Source organism: Mustela putorius, unplaced genomic scaffold, assembly GCF_011764305.1.
Source record: "Mustela putorius furo isolate JIRA1106 unplaced genomic scaffold, ASM1176430v1.1 tig00003942_pilon_pilon_pilon, whole genome shotgun sequence".
In the NCBI taxonomy this organism is placed as follows: domain Eukaryota; kingdom Metazoa; phylum Chordata; class Mammalia; order Carnivora; family Mustelidae; genus Mustela; species Mustela putorius.
Window position 1 is genome coordinate 14,203,170 of NW_025422087.1, and position 16,808 is coordinate 14,219,977.

General features: G+C 42.2%; 1 protein-coding gene across 1 annotated transcript in view; it reads left to right on the forward strand.

Annotated features, from left to right (window-relative positions):
• DNAH14 (dynein axonemal heavy chain 14) overlaps positions 1 to 16,808 on the forward strand; it is a 333,925-nt gene that overhangs the window by 109,666 nt on the left and 207,451 nt on the right. Inside the window, exons 24-28 of the mRNA XM_045069521.1 lie at positions 5,949 to 6,053; positions 6,142 to 6,260; positions 6,991 to 7,065; positions 11,442 to 11,529; positions 14,460 to 14,713. Of these exons, the coding sequence (XP_044925456.1) occupies positions 5,949 to 6,053; positions 6,142 to 6,260; positions 6,991 to 7,065; positions 11,442 to 11,529; positions 14,460 to 14,713 (641 nt within the window). The remainder of the gene's footprint in view (positions 1 to 5,948; positions 6,054 to 6,141; positions 6,261 to 6,990; positions 7,066 to 11,441; positions 11,530 to 14,459; positions 14,714 to 16,808) is intronic.

The window sequence follows — 16,808 nt, forward strand, 5'->3', positions numbered from 1 at the left end:
TGATTTTGCTAATTTGTTGAAACTTGTTTTGTGGCCTAACATGTGATCTATTCTAGAGAATGTTCCATGTGTACTTAAAGTGTATTCTGCTGTTTTAGGATGGAATGTTGAGAATGTATCTGTTAGATCCATGTGGCCCAATATGTCATTCAAAGCCACTGTTTCCTTATTGATTTTCCATTTGGATGATCCATCCACTGATGTAAGTGGTGAGTTAAAGTCCCCTAGTATTATTTTATTACTATCAATTATTTCCTTTATGTTTGTTATGAGCTGCTTTACGTATTTGGGTGCTCCTATGTTGGATGCATAAATAAATACAATTGTTGTATCTTCTTGTAGGATTGTCCCCTTTTTATAGTATCCTTCTTAGTCCCTTATTACAGTCTTTGTTTTAAAGTTTATTTCATCCAGTATACATATTGCTACCCCAGATTTCTTTTCACTTTCACTTGCATGAATTGTTTTTCTCTCTTTTCATGTTCTATCTGCAGATGTCTTTTAGTCTGAAATTAGTCTTTTGTAGACAGCATATTGGTTGGTCTTGCTTTTTATCCATTTTGTCCATAGTCAACCTGTGTCTTTTGATTAGAATGTTTAGTCCATTTACATTCAGAGTAATTTTTTAAAAGATTTTATTTATTTACTTGACAGAAATAGACACAGTAAGAAAGGGAACATAAGCAGGGGGAATGGGAGAGGGAGAAGTAGGCTTCCAGCCGAGCAGGAAGCCTGATGTGAGGCTCCATCCCAGGACCCTGGGATCATGACCTGAGCCATAGGCAGACACTTAAGGACTGAGTCACCCATGCACCCCAGAGTAATTATTGATAAGTATGCACTTGCTGCCATTTTGTTGCTCATTTTATGGTTGTTTTTGTAGTTCTCTGTTTTTTCTCTTCTCTCTTCTTTCAGTTTGCTGGCATTCTTTAGTGATATATTTAGATTCTTTTCTGTTTACTTTTCACATATGTATTACCAGTTTTGGATTTGTGGTTACCATTGGGTTTGTATATAATGTCTTGTGCATATAGAAGTCTATATCAAGTTGATGGTTGCTTAAGTTTGAACTCATTCTAAAAGCACTAAATTATTACTCCTCCCCATGTCTTAAGTATATGGTGTCATACTGTACATCCTTTTATGTTGTGAGTCCCTTGACTGAGTTGTATATATAAACTTATTTTTAATGCTTTTGAGGTCCCTAATTTTCTTATTCCTACTTATTATGGTCTTTTCTTTCCATTCAAAGAGTCCCTATTGAAGAGAGGAAAAAATAAAACAAGATGAAATCAGAGAGGAAGACAAACCATAAGTGATTCTTAAGCATAGGAAACATTCTGAGGGTTGCTGGGGGAGGGGTAGAGGGATAGGGTAACTGGATGATGGAAATTAAAAAGGGCATGTGATATAATGAGACTGTTGAATCACTAATCTCTACCTCTGAAGCCAGTAATATATGTTAATAGAATTTAAATGAAAATAAATAAATTTTTTAAAAGAACAAAGAAGACAAAGAGTCCCCTTTAATATTTCATGGAGGGCTGTTTTGGTGGTCCTGAACTCCTTTAACTTTTGTTTGTCTGAGAAACTCTATCGCTTCTTCTGTTCTGAATGAGCGCCTTGCTGGATAGACTATTCTTGGCTGCAGGTTTCTCCTTTCAGCACTTTTAATCTATCATGCTGCTCTCTTCTGGCCTGCAAAGTTTCTGCTGAAAAATCAGCTGATGCCTTCTGGGTTTCCCTTATATGCAAATCTTTACTTTTGTTGCATCTAAAATTCTCTCTTGATCACCGTTTTTTGCCATTTTCAATATGTGTTTTGGTACAGATCTCCTTGGGTTGGTTTTGTTGGGAGCTCTCTATGCCTCCTGGATCTGGATTTCTGTTTCCTTCCCCAGATTCAGGAAGTTCTCCACTATCATTTCTTCAAATAAATATTCTGCCTCCTTTTTCTCTCTCTTCTCTTTCTGGGACCTCTATAAAGTGAGAGTTCTTATGCTCGACAGTGTTCCTGGGTTTTCTTAACCTGTTCTCATTTTTTATTATTTTTTCTTTTGCAGGTCCAGCTTGATTGCTTTTGATTAAGTGCCTTCCAGGTCACTGATCTGTTCTTCTGCTTCCTCTATCTATTTATACCCTCTGGTGTACTTTTAATTTCAGTTATTGAGTTCTTCATCTCTGATTGGTTCTTTTTTATGTTTTCTATCTTTGTTGAGGGTCTCACTGAGATCTCCTCTTTTCTCGAGTCCAGTGAATGTCTTTATGATGGTTTCTTTTATTCTCTGTCAGGCTTGTTACTCATCTCCATTTTGCTTAGGCCTATTGCTGTGATTTTGTCCCACTCTTTCATTTTGGGCATATTCCTCTGTCCCCCTTTTCCGACTCTGGATCTATTTCTCTCTCACACTTGACGGTAGTGGCTTTATGAAGAAGAGGGTCTACAGGGCCCTGCTGTGCAGTGTCCCCTGGCCCCCAGAGCCTGGTACTTCAGGGTGTGTGGCCTGTGTGTTATAGGCACCTTCCTGTTGTGGCAGAGCTGTGTTTGCCTTCAGTCCTGCCTACGATGGCTCTCTGCCTGTTGTGGGCAGAGTCTGGTCCCTGTGGCATTAGTGGACCGGTCAAGGGCTGCCCTGGGCTTGAGTTGAGTCAGACCAGGTGTTTACCAGAGATGAAGTAGTCCCAAACTACTTCATCAACCAGGGGACAACCTGTGTTGTCCCCTGAGCTTTTGGTGGTGGGCAGGGCCTGCAGTCAGACCAGCTGCCCATCCCCAGCCCACTGCTGGGGTCACTGGCCTGTGGTTCTCCTCCCCTCTCCCTGTAGAGGGGCTGGTCCCCGTCTGTGCTGCTTGCACACTCCCCAGGTGTGGGGCTGGCCCCGTCTGGGCTGCTTGCACACTCCCCAGGTGTGGGGCTGGCCCCTTCTGGGCTGCTTGCACCCTGGCGGGCTTGTGGCAGCATTCTGGATGCATTCCTGCCAAGGACCTGTCAGAGAGGGGTGGATCCACAACATGCGTGTGGGCAGGGGTGCGGTGCTTGTAAAGTCTGTGTGCATCTGCTCTGAGAGGGGACCTAGAGCTGAGGTCTGGCTGGAGGGGCTGTGTTCACACCAGAGTGAGGGGGTTGCTATTGGCAAGTTCTTTCCAGCCTTATCAGAGTGTCTAGGCTAGGGGAGGGAAACCATACCATTAGCTCCTTGGTTCCTAGAGAAGTCTCTCACTGATCTCTGTCCCTCTGGGAAAGGCTCTGAGGAGAGTAAACTATTCCTTCTTGTATGCCCCAGGCATTTTTCAAACTGCAGCTACTGTGCTGTATTTCTGTGGGTCTCTTCTCTTTAACAGTCGGACTCCATTTCCTCTCTCCCTCCCAGCTCTCCCAGAGCTGAGCCACTGATGTTTAAAATTCCAGGTTTTAAGTCCTGTTGGTCGTAAGAACTTGTAAAATTTGACCTGTCTCGTTTTCGAAGCTAAATGTTAGGAGGATTCATCTTCTCCATGCCGGCCCCTGTGAGAGGGTCTGTTTCTCTGCCCCCTTAACCCCCCACCCCAGCCAGGGCTTGTGGGTCTCTCTCTTCTGCCCACAGACCCACAAGTCCTTTTAGTTCCGTGCTGCCTCTCTGCCCTTCCTCTCATCTTCAGTGTGGCGTCTTCTCTTCTCTGCCTTCAGTTGTGGGGTTTGTTCTGCCAGTCTTCAAGTCATTTTCTGAGTCATTTATGCTATTATGGGTGTGATCTAGGTTTATGTGGGGGGATGAAGTGAGCTCAGGGTCCTCCTACTCCACCATTGTCCCCAGAGGCCCTTGTTTGATGATTTTATGTTATTGATTCCATATATTTAAACATTGCCAAAACATTAAATTGTCAGCTAGACGTACATATTTTTAAATACTGGGTTTTAATATCTGAGGTTTGTGGTGAACATATTCGCTTCACTTCATAAACCATTAAGATCTCTTTCCAGGTTTTCATATCTTTTCTTTGTTAAACACAAGTCCCAGTGGTTGTGATGACCCCTCCAGAATAGGCATATATGGCAATTACAGCCTTCCTCTGCTATATGAATCCATGATCTCGTTAGTAACAGCAAGTTTACCAAGTAGGATTGCGATAAGCCCTCTGATTAATTCTTGCATATCTTTGCATTATTAGTAAGCCTCATTACCAACCAGTAATTTTCCATTTATTCCTGTGTTGAGCACCTGCTTTACATGCTGGTACTCCCTAGTTAGTTCCCTTCTATCACAGAACTCAAGGTCTGTCATAGGAACCAAGTTAGAGAGATACCAGCATATACTGTATGCTGTGATGGTTTGGATGGTTCAGTCACATGAAAGAGGAGAGATTAACCCAGCCTGGGAGAAGTGACCATTCAGCTGGGTTTTGGAAGAATGTCTGAGTTGGGCAGTTAGAAGGGTCAGGGTGTGTGGGTGGTTGTGGATAGGAAAAGCGTCCTAAGCAAGGGGGAAGTACAGATCTGGAGCCATGAGCAAGCATGGCATGTTCTGGAGTACTAAACCAGATGGTACCCGTGAAGCCTAGTTTGCAAATGGGAAAGTCGGGAAAGGTAAGACTCCCCAGGAGGCAGGGGCAGATGACAGAGGGCCTAGAATATCACAATGAAGGATTTTGAACAGAAGAGTGAAATTATTTGATTTAGAAATGTCTTCCTAGAAGGGAGCATGGAGTTATGTGTAGATGGGAGTGCAGTGAGAACAGAGAAAAAGAAACCAGTTGCAGGACTAGAAATCCGGGGGGACTAACTTAAGATAGTGGTGAGGATGAAAGATGACACATGGAGGAGAGAGGAAGGAGATCCAGGCTTGTGTCGAGGTTTCTGGCCTGGCCACCCATGTGGAAGGGGTGCACACTGCAGAGAGGAAGTAGGAAGGAGAAGCTTGTGTAGAAACAAGTACGTGTTGTACTTGTTGAAAATCTCTTCAGTCAACATTCGGGTGTACAGCTCTGGGGCAAAGGGAGGTGACAGGAGCCACAGAGCCAGCAGCCCAGGATGGGCAGGACGGGTGGAACAGAAATGCAATACGCGCCATGTCAGCGTTAAGGTGTGGGGACCACGAGGGAGCCTGAAAGCAAACGGTACACAGTTGGCTGAGGGATGGAGAAAAACAGGAGCATGACCTCCCAGGCAGGATGAGGGACAGAGCCAGCCATCAGATGCGAGATGGCGAGATGTCACGTGGCCTGAAGACTGAGCAGCTCCCAGTCCATCCTTGGCAGTGGGGCGGCATGGCAGGGCACGGGGGTGGCTGAGAGATGCGTAAGCTAAGGCCCCAAGTTTATAGGTGATCTCTTCAACCACTGTGACCATGGAGGGGAGGCGGGCTAGTAGGCAGTAGCTAGAGGAAAACCAAGTGCGAGAGGGGGCTGCTTGCATTTATTTTTAATGAGAGAGAGGCAAAAGGGAAGCCTGTTGCAAAGGAGAGCTTGCAGTGTAGGAGAGTGATCGGGGACACAGGATGGCTTGCCTGGGCTGTGGAAACAGGTGTCTTGCCTGGAGAAGAGGAAGTGAAGACCCTTGTGAGTGCAACTAGCAGCGGGCGGGACTGGGGTTGGCGGGGCTGTGTGCATAGCGGGTTGTGAGGTGACCACTGACTCCCCGAGGACTGGGAAACCAGCAGAAAGGCAAGCGTGTGGGAAGGCAATGCCGGCGATCCCATTGGTCCCACATGCAGCGGGGCGTCTGTGGGCGCGTGTGCTCGCGGGTGGGGTTTTTTGGGTCATACTTTCATTTGTTTTAGTTTTGCTTTATTAAAATTAATTTAGCAATTTAAGAATTAATTAAACATGGGTCCTTATTTCTACTAGTGCTGCTATGTATACTGCAATTTCAATATCATGCTTTTTGTGTGCAAATGTAAGCCCAGATGAGGCTGTGATAATCATGAATAAACATACATTATGAACTGCAATTTCTTTTGATTCTGGGCAGGACTACCTTGAAATCAAAAGAAGGATTTTCCCAAGATTTTACTTTCTTAGCAATGCTGAACTCCTTGATATTCTAGCTGATAGCAGAAATCCCGAGTCTGTACAGGTAATATTACTATTCTCTGCTCAGTGATATTCTTTCCCAACCAGGTCAGAATTTTATAGTGTTATTGGCATTTGTTTCTGGTCCACAGCCTCATCTTGTGAAGTGTTTTGAAAATATAAAACAATTACTCATATGGAAACAAGAAATCGGTCCTCCTGCTGTGATAATGCTCATATCTGCTGAAGGGGAATCTCTTCTGCTGCCCAAGTATGACACATGTGTTCTAAACTAAGCCTTTAGACTCTATACAACATCCCTGTTTAAAACCTCAGCTTGGAACTGTCTGATATTTCATAGAAGTTTGCTAAGCAAACTGTTTCTTCAGAGATAATGTACCTATGCAGAATTTTATTTTTTCATGTCTCTATTTCTTGGCATCATCCTGAATGCCAACATGGGGTTTTATTATAGAAACTTAGGAAGGAAATTTACTCTTTGCTTGTCGTCGTTAATGCTGCGCCTCTGGCTGTGGACGGCTCCAGGCCGGACTCGTGGGTCTGCTGGGTCCTGCCACCACACAGGTCCAGTTTGCCAGCCAGCCTTTGGCACGCGGCTCCTGATGGGATTGGATTAAAAAATGCTGCGTCCCAGTGTTCCCGTCCACTGGAGTCCCTAACTCAACCCCGACCTCAGCTGGCTGTTTAAAAGACCCAGTAAGGAATACAAGAAATCTCTGTGATACAACTTACCCAGTTTGCTCATGTTTTACTGGAACCTCTTAACTTTGTAAGTTCATGATTTCGATGTCAGAATTCCCTAAAGTTATGTGATATGTTGTGTGCATAGCTTTCCAAATTGAGATCTAGAAAAAAAACAAAAGTTAGAGAATTGTGGTCCTTTGGCATATGAATGTTACAAGTGTAGAAAAGTTAGTCTACAGCCTTATCAAGAAACATTGATAAAGACTGTTTGCAAATTATTTTTTAAAACATTGTAGGAAAATTCGTGTAAGAAGTGCCGTGGAACAGTGGCTGGTGAATGTAGAGAAAAGCATGTTTGATGTGCTGAAAAAGTGAGTACAATTTTTAATCCTAAAATCATATTATGTATATATACTTAAACTTGTTCAATTATCTGTGAATCCAAGTGGGAAGTATCTACAGAAATGTATGGAGTAAAGTCTGTTATGAAATGGGCTTTGATAGAACATGACAGCACGTGGCTGAATGGAAAAGAGGCATTTTTGCAGTTGGAAAGCATGATCAGGGACTGCATTCAAGCAGGTTAGGGTTAGGGTCAGGAGCTGAATGCATGGCGGGATGTTGCTGCCTGCTTCCGAAGGACCCAGTGCCCAGCTGCTGGGTTTCTGCTTCAGCTGCCCATTTCTGCTTCCTTGCATTACTTGCTGGCCCAGGCTCTGTAGTGTTCTCCTTTTTACCTTCCAGTCTGTTTAGAGTGAGGAAAGAGCCTCAGAGCATGAACTTTTCAATGACTTTGACTGGAGCTGTCTTATACATTTCTAGTTATTTGTGGTTGGTTATAGAGGGGCTGTCTATTGGTCTTGGGGTTTTAAGATCTATATTTATGAACTTGAACTTGAATGCCAATACAAGGCTTCTGGAGCAGAGCAGATTATTACTTACTTACATAAATAACTACAGTGGCTTTCCTTGGCTCCAGCTCTTACCTGGAGTGATGTGATGAGAGCCTGTGTCTCATGTGTGAGGGCAAGGAGCCCTGAAAGATGCATCCGGGCACTTGAGAAACAAACCAATATTCACTTGTTGTGCTGGAACTTTTGTCAGACAGTCTTACCATTTGTTATTAATGACAGTTATTTCTCTTTCTTTACAGTTTTCTTTAAAAAAATCTCTTCCTTGTTGTTTAGGATGACAGATTATGTGCAGTGTTGAAAAGTACAGTTGACAGCATCCTTCTTTGTTTACTAATTTTACTGGGAACATTTCTAACGTTTTGTCTTTTGTTTATGATGCTTGAATTTCTGGAATATACCCCTCATCGAGGTAGAGTTTAATTCTGTTTCTTGTTTGCAAAGTTTTTAATAATAAAAGACATCTAATTCATTCAAAGACTTTTTAATTAATCAATTGAGAACCCCAAATACTCTTTTGCCTTTAATCTGTGGTTGTTATGACTACAATAACAGATTTCCTTAGGTTGAACTCCACTTGATTTTCCTGTTCCTTTCTCGGTCCACTTACTTTATTTTCTGGAAAACTGTATTAAACATGTTCTCCTTTTCTAAAAGTGGATTTGTCCTTATCCTTGTTTTATTTCTAGCATTTATTTCTAATAAATAACTGTGTCACCAGACCTGTTGACTCCCTGAAGCTTGCCCCCGTGTCTGCAAAGCGTCCCTCCACTGAACTCTTGAGCCACCATTCATCTGCAGTGTGTCCTGTTGCTTCACTGCTCCCCATGCCGTTGTATGTCTTGGGAGGGGGGTGTCATTTATTGTTATATTGAGTTTCTTCATATCTTTTGGGGCAGCCATGCCAAAGTCATAAACATTTCCTTTTTTCTAGTGAATACTCTTTAAAATGTTAATGTACAAAGTGAAACATACTTTTATCAAAGCCTATAGTAAATGGCTCTGATTTGTCTGCAATGAGCTTGGATCACTGCATAAAACCCCTCCATCATCACCTCTGTATTATAGTCATGCAGGATCTTATTCCAAATGGGGTTAGTTTTCTGTTTATGGATCAGTAATTCTCTAGTCTTATAAGGTTCTTGGTTTGGTTTGTTTTTGTTCATTACTGATTCATTACTGATTCATAGGTCTCACATTTTAGAGTTTGTTTTCCTTCTGCTATATACATTTCCAGGTGATTTTTTCCAGAAAGCATGTGTGAGTGGCAAATATTTTTATTTTTGCCCTCTTACTTGCAGGCTAGTTTGAATGGAATTAATTTTAAGTTCAAATCTAATTTCTTGAATGCTAGCTCCCCCAAATGTCACCCAAACAACATGTTGCTAAGACAGAGCTGAGTGTATGGGGTAAAGCAGAAGCCCTGCTGGGGCCCCAGAGCGCCCAGGCAAGGAAGGGTTAAACTGGAATGTGTGTCAAGCTGTGGCAGTCTGGTTTCAGGGGGGCCTTGCAGTGTGGGGCTTGATTACAGCTGGGTAGAGATTGGGGACAGCTGTTTGGGATTGGAGGACACAGCGGAGCTGGGGTTGCCCTTTGATGCTGGTTTTGGAAAAAGCTTTGTTTTTGTTTTCACACAGGATGGAATGGTGAGGTATTACCTTCATAACACATTAAACTTGGCAAAACAGTGTCTTCTATCTGGAAGCCTTTTCTTAGCTTTTGTACATACTTGCACTATTCCCTTTGGGGAGATGCTTTCGCTTTCACCAAATACTGCTGGACCTGGCGGTGTTTGATCCTAGCAGAACGTGTTCATGTTCCTGTGTCACGCTGCCTGCAGGCCGAGTGATTGCCAGATACCAGCAGCTTGTGAGATGCCCCTGACCCCAGAGAGCTTCAGCCGGGTGTTGGAACTAGGAAGGGAGCTGTCTGTGGCTGCATGAGCTTTGCTAGCCCTGCTTCCCCGGGTTTGTGTTTGCACGGGTTGTCGTTCACAGTCAGATGAGCGAGTCCCTCTCCCTCTTTCTCTCCCCGCGGGTTCTTGTGTTTAATCGCAGCAGGTGGCCTGCGCAGCCACCGGGGACAGGACTGTGCACAGGCCCAGTCTGGGAGTGGCGGATCTTCCCGGGTGTGGACATTTCTTTCCACTTCTCCTGGATGCTGAAAACTGCCTTTGTCCCATCCCCAGCACGTGGGTTCCAGCGCTGTTTCAGAGACACCGCTCTTGTGAGAAAATGCCAGTGTCGATGAACTTTGGTTCCTTTCTTCCCTTCTCTCCACTTTCCTTTCTTCCTCTGTCTTTCCCGCCGTGTGTTAGGATGTGTGGTGTAATTGCAGGCCCTCCTCTGCTTCCCCCTCCAGCCCCAGAGGCCCTCTGAGATTTCCATTCACAGTGGTCATCGGCAGCTGCAATAGGGCAGGGGGTGTGGGAACAGGCAGAGGCCACTGCACTCCCTGCTTAGGAAGCTCTCTCCTCATCGCCCCGAAGAGCCACCCCTGCCTCCCTCTTGTGGTTGTCAAACTTGGCAGGAGTGTTCTTTGGTGGGTCTGCTCTTTCTAGAATTCAATCCCAATTTGCTTGCCATCTGAAAGAGACTTTTCAAGTTGTGGATGCCCCGGAGCACACTTTTGTGTGTTCCAGTGTTTTCTGTGTGTGTGTGTGTGTGTGTGTGTGTGTAGAATATAATTGACATATATATCATTACATAGTATTCATATATTACCTATCATTTGAAGGAGTATGGTTCACAATGAAGACAGGATTATTAAGTCAGAAACTTGATTCACTCTCTCCCAAGAGACTATAAAAAATCAGAATAAATATTTCCAAAACGCTGGAGGAAATAAAATAAAGAAAATATAGTGTGTGTGCTCTGTGTGTGTATACAAATATAAACACGGGGCTAAGTGTCAAAATAGAAGTAAGATCTTAATTAAAAGATTTTGTCAAAAGAGAAATGGAACTACATGTTGTTTGAGAGATAAAGAAAACAAAGACATAAAATAAAAGGTCATTTTAATTGATAAAACATAAATTTGCCACTAATGTTGTTTTGAAACATACAGAAAGTTGTTATAAACATATTTCTCCACAGTGGCAGTGATAAGAAAATAATTAAAAAATTACTAAAAACCATTTGCAATTACAGCAAAAATTAGAAGAACCAATATTTATTTTAAAAGCAAACTAAATTTTAAATTAAGATGATAAGTAAAGAAAAGAAGCCGTCAAAGTAGAAGAAAATGAGTGAAGTTTGGTGTCAAGAATTTCTGACACATGGCATCAGTGATGAAATGTGAAGATGATTGATCGATGTGACTATACAGAAACTAAAACTTCGGAGTGTTTTTAGTTGTAACAATATGCAGACATATACGTTGGCACATATTAACTTGATCTTAAATAAAAACATCTGCATATTTTTCATGAATCTTATTTTTTTTCCTTATGATTAATTTTTAAAGCTAAATATGGGGCTTTACTGCTAAAATTTATTTGATGGTTTCAAATCATTTTAAGTACTGATTTTGTCATTGATAGTATTAGAAATTCAAAGTTAATATGTGTCATCTCCCCCTTCTAGTTCTACCACCCAGAAACTCAGTGGCCCCACTGGGGAAGTGCTGGTGACATTAAAGGAAAATATAGAGAATATGCATTTGCATAAATCAGTAAGGCTCTAGTAACTCTGACATTTGGTGCCATATGTATACCTAAGTGAGAATTAAAAACCAGAGATCCTAAAGGAAAATCCCCTCGTGACCTCGTCATGCTTGATCATTGAATGGCCCCTGTGATTGCACGTAATAATAGAAGTAAAATGTTTTGTTTGTAGGTTTCTAAGTCAAGGGGTCGAGGACTGGAACCGCCAGATCTTTTCCACATGGGTAGTGTCTCATCCAGGACAAGTGGTCCTCACGGTGGTGAGTTAGTTTGTGGCTCTACTGCCCAGAAAGCAAAGATTTAGAAAGAAACCATTATGAAGGGTACTTATATGTGTCATTCACTTTGAAATGCACCAAAAAATGAGACAGATAGATGTATAGAAAACTGGATAGATAGACGAGAAAGTAAATTTAGCAAAGAATTGCTTAGAATATAGGTGGTGGGAATCTGGGTATTTGTTTTATAATTCAGCTTTTTTATGGTTTGTTTTAAAATTGTTTCATAATAAAATGTTGAATGAAAATAAATCACAAATTATTTTCTCAGGGATATCCCTCAGGAATATCCCTCTATTATCTCAAGGATATCCCGCACTGTATTTGGTTTCTACTGCTGTCATTAAAAAGTTGCCTCAAACTTAGTTGCTTAAATAGCACGTGTATATTAGCTCGCAGCTGTGTCCGTTGAAGGCCTCATGGTGTCACTGGCAAAAATAAAAGTGTCCGCAGGCTCATTCCTTCCTGAATGCTGCATTCCTTCCTGAAGGCTTAGGGGAGAGTCCCTTCCTTTCTCTTTCCTGGCTTCTAGAGGCGCTGGCTTTCCTTTATTTTCAAAGCCAGCCCTGTTTGCATCTGTCTGCTCTTCTTCAGTCAGACCTCCCTCTGCCCACATGGCAAAAATTGTTCTCCAAGTTTAAGGGTACATATGGTCATATTGGCCCCACTCAGATAATTCAGAATACTCTCTCCACCTGTGGGTCTTGATTTAATTACATTTGCAAAGTGCCGTTTGCCCTGTTAGGTGACATAGTCACAGGCTCTGTGCATTAACTGTTGCTGTTCTGGACCTCAAAGGTGAAAGAGAAACGAGGTATGCATGATAGCAAGGAAGCCAAAGCATGTGTTTTCTTTTGAGAAGAACAACTCGGGAAGTAGTGGTTCAAGCCAGGACAGTAGGGAATTTCCCCTGTAGACCATGTATAATGATAGAAGGACAAGGAAAGACCCCATGGGACAGCCCCATGTAACAAAAAGATGAAGGAAGGGGCTCCATGAAGAAGAATGCCAGAGGCATCATGGAAGCCAAGGGAGCAGAGAGGGAACTGGACTGACTTTTGTTTGGAGACAGTGAGCGGTCATCATTTTAAAATGCTCTAGAGAGGTCTGCAAACTCCAATAACGTCTGTTGGTGATGAGAGTCCCACGTACCTTGGGAACAGTGGTTCTGCACTGATGCAGGAAGAAGCCCTGGTCCCCTGAGTTATCCTCCTCAAGTGTTTGTAAAGCAGTTTTGACTTCATTAAATTCTCTATTAAACTTAAAGATAACATCACATCTTTTCACTGTGCCTTGCCCCACCACAACTGTCACATCTCTGAGAACCTAGGGTTATGGACACAAATAACGATGTCCAATCTCCCCAGTTCCCTTTGTTGTGCACTTGACTAAATATTAATAAAGTACTCGAAGATCCTGCGCTGCAAGGGCTTATATAAGCTGTGGTCTACAAAGGCAGTGAAGTCCTGATGAATCAGCCTAGACATTCCTGTGGTTGGCCAGGCATCCAGATCATCAGATCTGCTCTGTGAAGAGAAGATCATCCCCAGTCCTCCAAACATGCTGAATAAAAAGCGGTTCCTTATGGGCTTGAACTGGAATCGTTGAATAGATTTTGCCAGTTTCTCCCCTGTCTGTCCAGGCTGCTGCTAATTTCCCATCCCAGTGTACTGCTGACAACGTCCCTTTCTCCTGTGCTTCTGCATGTGGAACCGGACCAGGAGCCTTCTCCCAGCAGATGGCTCTGGGGGAGTGGGGATGATAATAGGCCTGCATGTTCCGGCCACTGAGAATTTCAGCGCAGGTTTATCTAAGCCAGAGCAACGGACGGTTCCCTTCCAGCCATCTAAGGACAGAGAGATCTGGTTTGCAGGCTACCTCCCCAGAACCTGCACTGACGCCACCTAGCAAGGGGACTTGGCCTGCTGGATGCTGCCTCTGAGGCTGTGAATCTTGAATAAATGCTTCAAACACAGCAGTGCGGTGGCCTTGACAGCGCTTCCTGCTGCCCGGCCCAGACTCACTCCTGCCCACTCCCGAGAGACCCAGGCCATGGTCTCTTTCCACCTGCTGACCCGCCACATCCTATAAGAAAGAGTTTGTTTCTGTTGCAGGCAGCCTAGAACATGGACTGATACATCAGGTTCCACATTCTCTCCCCTCTTACCTTGCTCTGGAAGAAAGTCCCACCCCTATAACTCTTACCCCTAGGCTAAGTATTCTGATGTTTATTTCTTTATAGCCTTACCTACGTGTTTCATAGGCACTTCAAATTCATGATATCCCAAGACGAACTCACTGCACCCCTCCACCTTCAGTAGGTACTATCCTAGGGACTGCAATCCCAGTTCACCCAGTTGTGGGCTGGAAACCTGCAGGTCTCCTGGAAGTCCCTTCCACTGACTTCCAGGTCACTGCGACATTAATCCAGCAGCCTTCTTAAAAAAAACTCTGGCGCTTATGGAGTGGGTGAGTGTCAAAAGATGGCTTGAATGATGGAAGTCATACAGAGTTTCTGAAAATTATGACTATAGACAACATACTCTAAAAAGAGTATTTCTGGTTTCAACTGAGCACATGGTCCTAATTTCATGCTGGAGTTTTCTACCATTATTACTGTCCTGGGTTATTAGTCTAATGATGATTGCTAGTGATGTTATCAGTCTAGTGATGATTGCTAATAATAGCAGACTTTGAAACTAGAACTATTGGTGGTAAATATATTTCAATTTATTCAAAAATAAGGCCATGAGCATTAATAAAATTCAGTGTCTGAATCTCAAACACATTTTCTCATACACATTTTCAAATGTGTATGCTCTTTTTCACACACACATACACATCATGAAAACATCTGGTTTAACTTATAAAGTTTATTTTTCAATGACCATCTTTATATCTTACTTTTTCAGAGCCAGATCATGTTTTATAATGACTGCATCAAATGTTTTGGGAGTTCTCGGTCAAGACCAGAGTTGGAGAAGGTCCACAGCAGCATGGTCCGTCACCTAGAAGAGATTGCAGAGCTGGTGATGCTGGACACCAGTAACTCCCGCACGCAGGCTGTCCTGGGAGCGCTGCTCACACTCTGCGTACACCACAGAGACATTGTGAGAGATTTATTGCTGAGAGGCATCTTCAGTGTGGGGGATTTTGAGTGGACGAGGTAAGTGGATCCCGTTACCACTCTGCCTAAAATAACTCATCACACGGCTACCTCTAGGGAAATTCATTCTCTACCTCAAATTTCGTCAAATCTGACTTTTCATTTTCCTGGGATTTATAGACATTCTGGGCAAACTGTCAGTTTGAGTTCCCGATGCCTATGCTTTCTTCCTTCTCTTTTACACTGTCCCTCCCATTATTTTAACTTCCTTGGGCTTCATGCTCCTGGATGGGCTTTGCTCCTCTCGTCCTTCCGCCGGAGCGCAGCCCTACCTCAGGCCTTGACTCTCCCTATGTGCTGTCCGTTCTGGAGCACTCTAAACAGGGAAACAACCAGAGCATGTTTCTAGCCAGCTTTTTACCTCAGAGCCCCCTTTCTCCTACCAGAAGCCTGGTAGTACATATTCATACATAAATATTTTTATATATGAAACACCACAATTGTGAAACTGTAGGAGAATAGAGACACTGACCCTGGGGAGAAGAGAGCAAGCATAAGTTTCCTATGATAAATGTGAAATTTCAATCTTCTGAGTTATTTTTTTCTAAAGAAACCTCTGTTCATTAAAAAATAACTGTCCTGACTACATAATGTCTTTGATTCTCAAGAAAAGTTAATTTTTAAGAAATTCTGCATGAGTATAAATTTCCTTATTTAAATGTGACAATTTCCTTTAGCCTCTAGGGAAAATGGAGCCCAGAGGCTGATATATTTGACTAACACCACTTGAATTTTACTGAATACTTTATATTTGATATATATTCACATATTCCTTTTACTGCAGAAGTGTAACTGTTTACCATTTTTAACTGCCAAAGAAATATGTTGTATTGATGAACCATTACCCAAAAGTTCAGTATGTCATTATTACTTTCTAGTAACTGTCTTTGAAAGTGAAACTGAGAGGTGGAAGAACATAAATAGAAAAGTAAAGTAGGAAACACATGATTCTAAACAACTCTGGGAGCATCATGATTCTAGGGCTACAGTTCCCAAGTTGTATGCCAGGGTGTCCCAAGGCCCCATAGAGACCTTACAGGACACTGCAAAACATTTTAAACTTTAAAAAGATTCAGAGGGATATGTGTCATGTGTCAGACAGCAAACAAACTGGTAGCTCAAAAGTAGTTGACAAGTTTAACCTTAGACCATTAAACATTATAATCATCATATTGATGATTTCTCATTCTTGCAAAGCTAGGTTTAAGCAGTTGCTCTGATAAAAAAGCAAGGACTAAATGAAAACATGATATAGGAAACAAAGTTGACAGTATCCTATCTGATTCTAAGGTCTGATAAGTTGTGCAGTGCACCATAGGTACACATGTCCCATTAGTAAGTAATGGTGATTATTCAAGAATGATATAAAATTCCTTTCAATTTATTTGTATATATTTTAAAAATAAGCTACCAAGTTCATTAAGACAAAAAATACCTTTAAGCTGCTTTGAATCTAAAAATTAATTAAATTAACTGTGAGGTATTTCTTTTGACTATGGTAATCAAGAAAAAAAATCACTGTATACTATAGGTGCAGTCAAGCAAGTTTGGGAATTTTGTTGGGGGAAGAAGAATTGGGGGAGTAAAGCTCTGGAAATAAAAATTCTATTTAAATGATTTAGTACTTGAATCATAAAACAAATCTTGGGTCTTAAGATAGCAGATACCTTTTTACTTAGCTTACCAATCCTTTACTTTAGCATAGTAAAAGCCACATATGATGAGCCCAGAGCTAAGATCATACACAATAGCGAAAAGCTGAGAGCTTTTTCTTTAAGATTCAGAGCCAGATAAGGTTGTCCACTCTCCTCATGTCTATTCAACATGGTAGTAGAAGTCTTAGTGAGAACAGTTAAACAAGAAAAAGAAACAAAAGGCATCCAAATTGGAAAGGAAGAAATAAAACAGTCTCTCTTTGCAGATGACATATTATATGCAGACATAAAGATGCCACCAAAGAACTGGTAGTCCTAATAAAGGAGTCCAGTAAAGTTGCAAAGTCAATACAAGAGAATCGAGTTACATTTCTACCCACTTACAATGAACTATCAGAAAGAGAAGTAAAACAATCCCATTTATAATTACACCAAGGGAA